Genomic DNA, 11,554 nt, shown 5'->3' on the forward strand with positions numbered 1-11,554 from the left:
CCACATTTATTAAACAAATTAATCAAAAAAAAAAAAAAAGGTGTTAAAATGTCACTTGGCTTCCTGCGTTTGCTGCTAATGAGATGACCTGCTGCACAAATGCCTTCTGTCACTATTTCTGTTTCAGTTTTACTGCCGGAAGGTGAATTATTCCCTTTTTTATTTGATTTTTTTTAAGTCTAACACTTGGTTCGTCATCAATTTGATTTTTACAGAAGAGAAAATAATGAGAGTTTACAGCATCGGAGAACCGACTGAGTCACCGATCTCGAATGCAGGAGAGGCTGCAGAAATGCCACTGAGGTAATAATAGAAAAGTAATTGATTGTAAATTAGCTGCTGATCCACCTGGAATATTAAAACGCAGCAGTTGTTTTCTGACCTGAGTGACTGCAGCACATCCCTGCTGTCACTCAAACTCCTTTAATGGTGCTGGATGACTGCAGTTATAAGAAATATAAAAATGACCCATGTCTTCATTGAAGTGAATAAAGTAAGGAGTAATCCATTACTCTTCTTGTTGTTGTTGTTGACTTTTTTTCAGGCTCACTTTGCCCAGCAACTTTTACGTATGAGTCACCCGAGGCAGCTGTTACGCATGACAACAACAAGAGAGAGAGAGAGAGAGAGAGAGAGAGGAAGAAAAACAAAGGACAAGGTGGAGCGAGCAGATGGTTGTCGTCAGATAAAAAGGTGTTTGGCGCGAGGAGGGAAGCGACTATTTCAGACCGGTTTCTAATGGGGGTCCACGAGATGCCGAGTACCGGGACCACGCAGAGCTCCAGGCTGCCCAGCAGGGCGCTCCTGTGCGCGCTGCTGCTGCTGCTCTCCGGCGCCGCCGGAGCCCAAGTGCTGGACGCCGAGTCCGAGGAGGAGCTGAGCCCCAGAGCCTTGCGGGACTTCTACCCCAAAGGTCCGAACCTGACCAGCGAGAAGCAGCTGGTAAGACTCCGATCTGCGCGCTCAGCCTGCATACAGGAACACCAAGCAACTTTCATGATTGTCATTTTATCAAGTTGCATTTTTTTTTTTTTTTTTAAAGTACTTCTTTCTTTGAATTTCAGTTATGTTGTGTTAAACAGACAAAAGTCTCAAATGTGCCGTTAAAGTCCAGCATGAACCAAACTCCATTCAAAAATGCATGAATTTAAGATTTAACTCCAAGCTGGTGTAATTATTTGACAGGCTTGCCTACTTTTTCTCATCGATTTGTGTCATTTCAGGCGACATATAGTAACTTTTGTGCGCAATTATATTTTGCAAATCTCATGTTAATTTTTGCGTAAAACGTGTTTTTTTTCACTTAGGTTATATTCTGTTTGCATTTTTGGTGACTTTATGGCGCAGTAATGGATTTTTTTTTAATTTTTTTTATTATATATATGTATTCATGTGCTGAAAAACAACATTCATCAAGCTCGTTTGCTGTTTTGTATCTTGCTGCCTGGCAGCTCGGAGCTCTCCAAGAAGTTCTGGAGAAGCTGCAGGCTAAACGGCTGCCTTTGTGGGAAAAGAAATTTGGCCAAGTTCCGACGGTACGAAAACATTTATTTATTTTTGCATTAACTGATCATTTTTATTGAGGCACGTTGCAGCGGGAAGGAAATGAATTGAACTCCAGCTTTTTGCTTCTCTCTCTGCCTCTCAGTGTGATGTCGGGGAGCAGTGCGCAGTGAGGAAAGGCGCGCGGATCGGGAAGATGTGCGACTGTCCCCGGGGAGCTTTCTGCAACTTCTTCCTGCTGAAGTGCTTATGAGTCTCTGAATGTAGTAACGAAGATGTTGGAGTAAAAAAAACCCAACAACAACACACAACTATTCCTTTATAATTACTGTGATAATTTTTATGATACAGCTGAAGCAAGCAGGTGGGGGTTCCTGCACAAAACCCTTACGAATAAGAACTATAGTAGTTCTATGATATGTTTATATATTTAAAAAGAAATATGTGATATTATATCACAGAAACCACTATGATGTATGATGAATATAGAAAAAAACTAAAACACAAAGAACCATAAAGTTCCTGTAAATACTCAGAACCACTTCAGTGTCTGTAAGGAAAGGAAAAAAAAACAGGATCATTGTCTTGACGTCATAACAGCTATAAGAGATATCCCACAATGCACCATAAACTCACCTGAGGGCACACACACACACACACACACACACACACACACACACACACACACACACACACACACACACACACACACACACACACACTGTAAAGTCCTGACAGTAACATTATGGAAATATTATAGTGATTCTTCGTCTGGGGAGGAAAAAAAATCCGATCTGTGTTTCAGATGAATGTTTTGTGTATTATGATGATGATGATGATGATGATGATGATGATGATGATGATAAGGATAATAAACTGTGGATCATTTTGTTTTGTAAAGCAGCGGAGTGGCAGCGTGTTCTTTTAAAAAGGTCGATGTCCTCTGAATCAGTTATGTAAAAGTTTTATGTTTTTGTTTTTTTAGCATCTGAAGGAGCAGCTCGTTTATTCGGACTGTGACGTTCAGTGTGCGGAGGGTGACGTCACTCCTCTTCTGGGAGGGGGAGGGGGGTGTCTGGGCTGCTCAATAAATAACAGGGCTGCTTAAAAAATGCATTGGGGCTGCAGAGGAAGTCGGCAGAGAGAGTGTGAGACTGCCACATCTCAATCACACATCCAAAAAACCTCCCCATTGTTTTTCTTGTTTTTTTTTTAATGGAGCAGTTTCAAGCTGCTGATGACATCATGTGTATGAAAACAGCTTAACACTAAAGTGACCCACAAATAAAGATGTAAAAAAAACAAACAACTGTATTTAAATCATATCGACGGGCGACCCTGGTGTCGAAACGCATCCAGATGAACTCGAAGGCATTTGCAGAGTTTGAAACCAGCAGGATGTTTTTATATCTACCTGCTGATGGAGAACGGTTTTCAAGGTTCAAAGGTTTTAGGCTCTAAAAGTTTAAAAAAAAAATTGATGCCGTGACTTTTATTAATCAGCTAAACTCATACAAAGTGCAGTAAGATAGTTCTGACGTCTGTATGTAGGGATGTAGCCGTAGACTGTAAATCAAAGTGGCCAAAGGCAGGACGTAGTCAGGTTTCCAATCAGATCCACCGCTGGCTCCTCCCCCTCAGCCTGTCCAAATATGGTTACTTCCTGCTCCAAACTAGCACAAGCGGCGGCGCCGGACAAAATCCGAACTGGAGGGTTCATAGCGGCTTCATGGTGGTTGCTGCTTGGTAAAACATCAAAATGCTGTTATACATAATACTGCATCAATAATAATAATCTAACAACATCACATACAAATAGAAAATTATGAGAATAAAAGTCCTGCATGAGTACTTTTATATTTCTGAGTTTACTTGTCTTCCATTGATAGATTTTCAGATTATAATAACTTGTGGAAAAATGACACTGAAGTTGAAAACAAAAACAAAATAACATTTAAATGGACTTTTACTAGTTATTGAATTCATTCAAATGATAGTTTCCATTTTTCTTCTAATAATGTTTTTCTTGACCTGAGGTGTCGAGACGTCTCTGCTTGTCTTCCACATCCTGTCGCTGTCATCAATAATGAAGAAGAGACTCAGACAAAATGTTGACTTTTCTTTTCATGTCCATTGTTTGCTCGGTCTGCTGGGAGTTCGTGTTCTCGATCGAAACCAATCGCACACTTTTTCCTGTTTGTCATCTCTCATTTCCTGGAAAGGTTGTTATCATCGGGAGTGTTTGATTGACAGCTGGAGAGAAACGTGTCTACCGTGTTAACGTCGCTCATCGGAAATGATGTTTCAACAGGGCACGACATTACCTCGTGTGATGTGTAAACTTCTTCAAATCACAACATTGTTAATAATTCTTCGAGGACATTAAGGGACTACTTATTGCACTTATTTTATGCATCTATTTATTTATTGATGAGTTAATTTGAGGTTTTTTTGCCCCATTTTTGGCCAACAATTGACTTTTTAATTGTTTTTTTTGTTGTTGGTTTTTTTCTGCCTTTTAATCCAGATTTCTAGTTTTGAGCTGCTGAATATTTAAATGATGACGTTTGTATCTATCTATCTATCCATTTAATTGTAGATTAGACTTTAGTTTAAATTTAAAGGGATTTTTGCCCAATCAGCTGATACAGTTTTAATACTCAACACTTTTCAACACTTTTTTTTTGTATTATCCAGTATTGGACATCTCACTGAATATTGGACCTTCTGAGCCCTTATAAACTATTTTGGTGTCCTTCTACACAACAAATATTAAAATCTAATCCACAGATTGTTATAAAAAGCCTTGAAAAACATTCATGCTCAACAGAAGACGAAGGCCTTTTCTCGTAGTGTCGCCGTCAGGCAAACGGTCGGCTGATCACTGCAGCTCTCACGGCTCAGTTACCACGAGATTCGTCATAGATATTCTCGGTTAATAATTAGATGAATCAGTCGGATTATTTTGACCCTTTCACCTTTTTTATCTCTGCGCTGCCGAGCTACGTCTTCCTCATGTATTTAAACATGTGGGAGGAGAATTTTAACGATGTTTACATAATTCAACCGCCGTTTCCAAAAATGTTGGGATGACGTTTAAAATGTAAATTAAAAACGGAATAAAATGTTTCTGGATCATGTTTTGTATACAGCTTCTTCTTTACATGGTGGAGTTTTAAACCTGAAATTTGTGGACGCAGCGGTGAACTGTGTTCACAGACGATGGTTTTCAGAAGTGTTCCTGAGCCCATGCAGTGATTTCCAGATTTCCAGATGGCTCTCAGTGCCACCTGAGAGCCCGAAGATCACGACCATCCAGTACCAAATCTCTCCGGATTCTCTGACTCTTTTATTATTTAATGGGCCTCAGAAAATGAAATTTCCAAATCCTTTGCGTTTGCAACGTTTGCTTAGCATTTAGGAATAATATTTTTACCATTTTTGCACTATTTGCCCAAACAGTCTTTAACAGAGTGGGGAACCTCTCGCCATCTTCACTGCTGAGTTACTATTCCTCTCTGAAACACCGTTTTTATACCCAATAATGTCACTGACCTGTTGCCAATTAACCTAATTAGTTGAGATGTTTTTACACAACCTTTCTAGTCTTTTCTGCCTCTATGATGGGCTGGCTTAAAAAAAAAAAAAATTTTAAGTTTTTTTTTTTTTTTTGAATGTCCACACGATCACCATAAAAAACGATTAAAAAAAAATAAACAGACCAAAAAAACACAGCCAGCAGAATGTTTTCAATATCGTAACACCAAAATAACACGTGGGACGCTAACTCATTAAAATCTTTCGGTGTTCGTATCGACGGCTTCTCGTGGTAAATTGTCTTTGCTGGATGCCTAGAAATAAGTTTAGTGAAGCATCATAAGCGCTAAGTCGCTCTTCCAAACACAAACAACAGATCGAAACACTCACTTCACACCAGATTTATAATTTGTACAACCGGGCTCCCCAAAGACAGTTTTTTGAGCTTTCTTTCTGTATCGAGCTCCGTTGGGAGGAAAAAAAAAACGTCCATCCGTCATTTTAATGGCACGGTGAACAATCGCTGCCTCTGGAGAACGCTAACTTTGCTTTCCTGTTTTAGAGTCGTGGATCTGCAAAGAAAAAACGCCAATCTTGGTCTTTTTTTTTTGTTTTGTTTTCATGTTTTTAAATGTAACTTAAACGGGTTGAATGCATCTCAAATATAGAAAATAAAATGGCATTGCATTTTTCTGAAACAGTTTGTGGACAATCAGAACCGTTCGAGGCAGTTAGACTGTTTATCTTATTTACTGAACAAGCGACACTTTTCTCCAGACAGCGAGGATTTGATATTGATCTCTCGGGTGGGGTGGGGTGGGGTGGGGGGGGGGTGATACCAGCTTTTTGCTCCCCACAAAATGAGACAGTTTCAACTGGCAGCAATTGGCCGTCGGCAAGGAAGGCTTGTTTGTGTGTGATAATTCGACACGAAGACGGATTGAGATGTTGACGGAAACGGTCAGAAACTGAGAGCAGGAGGTGGAGGTGGGGGGTGGTGGGCGGGGGGGATGATTGAGAGGGTGATTGATGGAGACGCAGAGGGAGACAAACGATACAGTCTGAAATAGAGATTGCTCTCCGAGGATGACATTGTTGGGCGTAAAGCGCTCGATACGTCAACACCAGACGAGGCTCGAGGCGGCGAAGTTGATTTATAACGTGCGAGCACGTAAATGTTGAAACACCTGATTGTTGTTTTTGTTTTATTTTCCTTGTCGTGTTTCAGTGCATGTTGTACAAAACGTCATGGTTATGATTGTCATCATCCAACCAAAGCGTGTAATAGCGCCCACCTGATAGCTGTAACCTGACTGCACCACAGGCCTGTCAATCAAACAGACACGCCCCCAAAAACAGGTCTTCTTGAATCTTCTTTTCTAATGAATGAGGGATTATTTTCAGATGGACCTCCAGAAAACTAAGAAGAAGGAGTGACTTTAGCTAACAACACCGAGATAACTGATGGACACATTTTATTCACTTTGGATTTGATGAGAGAAGTTGAATGGGAGTCTATGGAGCCGGAGGTTTTTTGGAGCCGACCTCTAGTGGCACTCGCTGGTATTGCAGCTGAAGACACTTCCGCATAACTGGAAGCTACAAAGGCTTGAACCTATTTTTTTCCCCTCGGATACAATATATACGGGCAGCGGAGACATATGTTGAGTCAACATCAATATGGATCGATTAGACTTTAAATACCACAACACAACAAAAGTTCTCACAAATAAAAGTAGATCACTACAAAGTGCTTCAAATCTCATGAAGCCGTCACAAGTTAATATTAAATCCAGGATGAGGTACTAAAAAGTCTCACAAAGATCACAAAAAAGTACCAAAACACAAAGAAACTACCACAAAATGTTCCAGAAGTTAAAATCTATTACATGCTACTGCAAGATGCCACGAAACATACCGGACTGACAAAGTAGGATCTCAAAGGATTTTAATGGGGAAGAAAAAAGTGCTTTAAATATATTTAGATGAGTTATTTAGAATTAATAAAAAAATGTTCTTGAAGATGCAACTTTTGCACATTATTCAAGGCAGAGACAACAAAACTGTCTTCATGCAGGAATGGAAAAGTTGAGTATTTGATATGATCGCTGCTGCCCTCTAGTGGCGCGTCCTGAAAACGACTTTTAATATACACTGGAATAATTTCCCATCCAGTTTATTGTTCAGAAATAAAACTATAAACCAGGTTCTATACAAGACTTCTAATATTTAACGAGTGAAAACAGCGGAAGCGTCTCTTTTGTGTCTTTCGAGCTCGTCACCGGAGGAAACAACATGGTTTGATTTTTTTGGGGGGGATTGTATACACTTTATTAATCCCCGAGGGGAAATTTCTTTGGTCTCAATTGTATCAGCGCTCCAGTTCAGATGTTTCAAATGAAGCGGCTAAAACGCGGTGCAGCCATGTGAAACGCGGTCCGGTCGACTGTGCCGATGAGGCCCGAAGGAAACAACCAATCAAGCACGAATGTCACTCAAATCACAGAGTTTTAAATGATTTGATCCGGCGCTGCCGACATGCTTAACCGTCTCTGACTCATCCACAACTCGGTCCAATCAGCACCGACGAGTGGCCCAATGAAAAAAAGCAAAAGCAAAAAGAAGCTCGGAAACCTCTCGAGTTAAATTCTGTTTGCTGCAGAGAGAAAACAAAACAAAAACAAACAAACAAACAAACTGCCCGTTGGTTAAATCGACTTTAATTAGAAATATATAGAAACAGGACCACACCGGTGTAAACATACCGTCACGTGAAACAGCGGAGATAATCACACTTTAATGCAAACCCTGTTCAACTTCTACCCGAGAAAAAAACCACGAGTCACACTTCACAGCAGCACTTTAAACCCTCAAACATATCAGAAGTGTAGAAACACACAGAACGTGTCTTCAAATCAATATTTTTAACAATTTTTAACACTTCAGTGTTTAAACATCGTGTGTGTGCCTTTTTTTTTTTTTTTTTTAAATCAGTCAACTTATAAAATGAAATAAAAGGAAAGCAGTAGTAGCATTTAGTTCTTCTGCGTACAGTTAAACGGGAGCCGTAAGATGCTGGAACACAAACAAACTTTGAATACGTTGTTGTTATTGTTTTTTTTTTTTTTTAAAGCGCTGTGTCAGCAGATTACAGCTGACTGGAGTCATCAAACTCAATGTTGTTTTTGGAGGAAATATTTTTGAACTTGAAAGAAACTTTGAATTTGCTGTTATTTAAATAAGAAACCGGACAAAAAAAACCAACCAAACAATTTAAACACAAGTGCGGTTCATTAGGGAATGCAGTTACAACCTGTTTACAGTAAAGTAACCCTCCAACTCAAAGGGTCTAATGGGTACAATTAAAAAAAAAAAATCATATAACATTTATGGTCTGAAATACAATCAAATCAAATCTGGATTGTTACTTCATTATATTTTGTTATTTTTTTAATGTTCTCAATGGTCTAGACGGCATCGCAGCTCAGCCGGTTATCAAAAAAAACAATTAGAAAGTTAGCGTTTCCCTTGTACGTCATCAGCTAGACTTTAAAACAAAACGGAAAAACAAAGAAGAAACTTCAGGCGTCCAGTTTTTTGTCTCAACGACGGGAATGAACGAGAGGCGGAAACAAAAAGAAAAAAACAAATATCGACGACGCCCCGAACACGTCGGGATAAAATACTCACGTCGGGAGAAAACCCACGGTAAGAGTACGTTGTCCCGACGACGACCCGGATTTGAACTCTCGAACTTCTCAAACTGAAACTGTTGGCACGATGCGGCGCAAAACCCGTCGACAAAACTCCCAACGAGGTTTTTCGAAGAGCGGGCAGATAAACTTCTGCAGGATTTTTAGGACCCGGATGTTTATCGTGAGACACCAGACGGCATTGTGGGAAAACGATTTCCCCGCCGGGGGTTTGTCTACGATGGTCAGTCTGGTCCCCCGCCGGACGACGTCGAACGTCTTCGGTGAAGAACCCCCACCCAAAACAACAACAACAAAAAAAAAGCCACTCGTGGACGATCCGACGAAAAAGGGAGATCGCGAAGGAGGTCAAAGGTCCACTACGACGTCCCGTCCTCCGCCGGCTGCTGCTCGTCCTGGAACGGGTACCCGAGCGCCGGCGGGAAGCCCTGACTCCGCGGCTGCTCGTCCAGCAGCATCAGGTCCTCCACGTCCTTCCCCTTGAACCTCCGCCGGCAGATCTTCACCGTCACCTTGCGGCCCTGGAAGACCTTCAGGGCCTCCTTGGACGCCATGGCTTTGGCGGCGGCCTCGTCCCGCCCGTAGCCCGTCCCCATGTACACCGACTGGCAGCGGATCTCGCACACGTGGCCGTCCTTCTGCGTGCGTCCCGCCGGCAGGCCCTCGATGTCCTTCAGCGGCACGAAGACGCACGTCACCGTCTGCTTGCACGACTCCACGCAGCTGCGCAGGATCTCGAAGTGGTCCAGGTTCGGCCCGAAGCCGCCCGCCGACACCAGCTTCCAGGCCACGGCCTTGTAGAGGCGGTTGAAGAAGGGCTGGTGCTCGGCGGGCGCCTGAGGAGGGGGGCCCCACTTCTGGCCGCCGACCTCGTTGGACCCGCATTTGGCTCTTTTCACGCAGCCGTCGGCGTCGACCTCTAAAAAAATGTATAAAACAAACACAAAAAAAACCAAAAAGATGACACAGCGGGCGGGACAGTGTTGACTTACATGACAGAGACGATTTTAATGAGGAGACGGGGGAGGGGGGGGGGCGGGTAATTACACTGAAACAGCTGGGAAATGGTTTTGGTGCATTAACACCCCCCTCCCCCTCCCCTTAAAGGAATAGATGGGCTATTTAAGGTCATCAGATTTAGAGTAATCTATAATCTATAATCTATAATCTATAATCTGTAATCTATAATCTATAATCTGTAATCAGAGGGTTGATATACTGATGTGCTTCTTGTGTTTGGCTCCGTTTTAAGAATATTTCCGCTCCTTCCTGAACTCTTAGCTGAGTGTTTATATGAACTCCTTTACCCCCCGTGTTGCTCCTCTTTCCTCTGGCCATCATCCCGTCTTTGGTCGTTTTGTGGACGGGAGGATCCTGGACGACGATGCCCTCTCCCATCTCGGCGATCTTGTCCATGACCGCCTGCGGATAGCTGAGGAGGGGGAGGAGGGGATGGGGGGGGAGAAACATTACAGAGCTGCCACTCATCTGAAAGTGGGCGGGGCTCGGGCGTCCCAGAGTGTCTCACCTGCAGCCGAGGAACACCCGGTTGGCCCAGACCGTGGACAGAGACAGGAGGCGGTCCAGGCTGCCGCTGGGGACGCCCGGCTCCACCGTGGGGAACGCCTCCATGTTCCTGAGGAGGAACTCCCTCCGAGCGCTCCACTGCTTGCCGCTCTCGCAGTAGCCCCGGAGGGAGTCCACCCAGCGGGCCAGCTGAGGGTTCTGACCCAGGTACTCCGACACCACGTCCTCTCCGCTCCTCTCCCCCGCCATCCTGTGGTGGAAGGAACAGACATGAGTCCAGGTGGTGGAGGGGGGGGGGGGTGTCCCCGGAGAGGCGGCCTGATCAAGAAGACGGAAGCGGCTCCGCTCCTGATGTCCCCCCCCCCCCCTCCCCCCCCTCCGGAAGTAAACTCAGTCAGCCGCGCGCGAGATCTTCCTTCTTCTGGACCGTCACAGCTCGTGACCTCATCGGTAAACGGGTCGTAGGTCTACCGGGAGATTTCACCAAGGCTGTCCGGTGCCCCCCCCCCCCCACCGGGGAACAGGACCCCCCCCCCCCCTCAGAAATACTAGTTTCAAACCAGGCTGGTTAATCGTAACCAGACTACAAGATGACTTAGATTCGGCTACTAGTTCACGTTTTTAAACCGCCTGCTGTTAACTTACCGGCTTGTAATCTAACGTAAGTAGTAACTAAGTAGTAACTAAGTAGTAACTAAGTAGTAACTAAGTAGTAACTAAGTAGTAACTCTAACTAAGTAGTAAAGTTTGAGTACAACTCACCGAACGGCTAGCCGACACAAAACGATCACGAGCTACATTAGCGCCGCTAACGAACCAACAAGATGACGTAATGTTCAACGAGACCGACGAGCCGCGCGCTGATTTGTCTGCAGTTTGTACGAAGTCGTTGTTTGTATTTGTGTTTGTTTTAATCCCGTAACGACGACATACCGAGCTCTCTCTCTCCGTCTGCGACGTGTTGTGTTCAGCTGGCTACATGACCGACGGGTGACGTACAAAACTGGCGACTCTGAGTTTTTTTTTTTTTTTTTTTTGTGTTGGAGAAACTACGTTCACTACGAGCGCACAATACAAAGCTCAAACCTCATTTAAACTCCAAATAATAATTTATTACTTCACTAAAAACAACAGAAAAAAAAGCCTTTAGCACAGCAATAGTTCTGACAAAAGTCAGATTCACTGTCGTAGTATTTAAAAAAAAAACTAAAAAAAAGAAGGATAAGCGGAAATGTCGTCCGGTGACGCGCTGCGGTATGACGTCATCAACCCCG

General features: G+C 43.2%; 2 protein-coding genes across 4 annotated transcripts in view; one reads left to right on the forward strand and one right to left on the reverse strand.

Annotated features, from left to right (window-relative positions):
* Window positions 1–668: 668 nt before the first annotated feature.
* cart3 (cocaine- and amphetamine-regulated transcript 3) overlaps window positions 669–11,554 on the forward strand; it is a 41,696-nt gene continuing 30,810 nt past the window's right edge. The window contains exons 1-3 of one of the 2 annotated variants that reach the window (XM_069715956.1): window positions 669–942; window positions 1,452–1,535; window positions 1,649–1,786. In XM_069715956.1, the coding sequence (XP_069572057.1) occupies window positions 739–942; window positions 1,452–1,535; window positions 1,649–1,756 (396 nt within the window). In that variant the 5' untranslated portion in view covers window positions 669–738 and the 3' untranslated portion in view covers window positions 1,757–1,786. Of the gene's footprint in view, window positions 943–1,451; window positions 1,536–1,648; window positions 1,808–11,554 lie in introns of those variants that run through there. The other variant, XM_069715955.1, reaches the window with a different exon arrangement.
* On the reverse strand, window positions 9,062–11,283 carry cdkn2aip (CDKN2A interacting protein). Of its 2 annotated transcripts, none has more exons than XM_069715948.1 (4): window positions 11,214–11,283; window positions 10,282–10,530; window positions 10,061–10,185; window positions 9,062–9,672 (listed from the first exon to the last, which is right to left on the reverse strand). In XM_069715948.1, exons 2-4 carry the CDS (start codon window positions 10,527–10,529, stop codon window positions 9,113–9,115), a joined length of 933 nt encoding a protein of 310 aa, XP_069572049.1. In that variant the 5' UTR covers window position 10,530; window positions 11,214–11,283; the 3' UTR covers window positions 9,062–9,112. The 2 variants fall into 2 exon arrangements, with proteins under 2 accessions (XP_069572049.1, XP_069572050.1); XM_069715949.1 differs by lacking the exon at window positions 11,214–11,283 and adding an exon at window positions 11,043–11,205.

The sequence above is a fragment of the Brachyistius frenatus genome, unplaced genomic scaffold (genome assembly GCF_029030835.1).
Source record: "Brachyistius frenatus isolate BFR_SWC_R1_liver_20210118 unplaced genomic scaffold, ASM2903083v1 Contig_150, whole genome shotgun sequence".
NCBI lineage: Eukaryota > Metazoa > Chordata > Actinopteri > Embiotocidae > Brachyistius > Brachyistius frenatus.

Coding starts and splice junctions, on each gene's coding strand:
- cdkn2aip (XM_069715948.1), bottom strand. CDS start 10,529: ATGGCGGGGGAGAGGAGCGGAGAGGACGTGGTGTCGGAGTACCTGGGT. Junction 10,186..10,281: donor CGGGTGTTCCTCGGCTGCAG/GTGAGACACTCT, acceptor CCCCCTCCTCAG/CTATCCGCAGGCGGTCATGG. Junction 9,673..10,060: donor AAAGAGGAGCAACACGGGGG/GTAAAGGAGTTC, acceptor ACATTTTTTTAG/AGGTCGACGCCGACGGCTGC.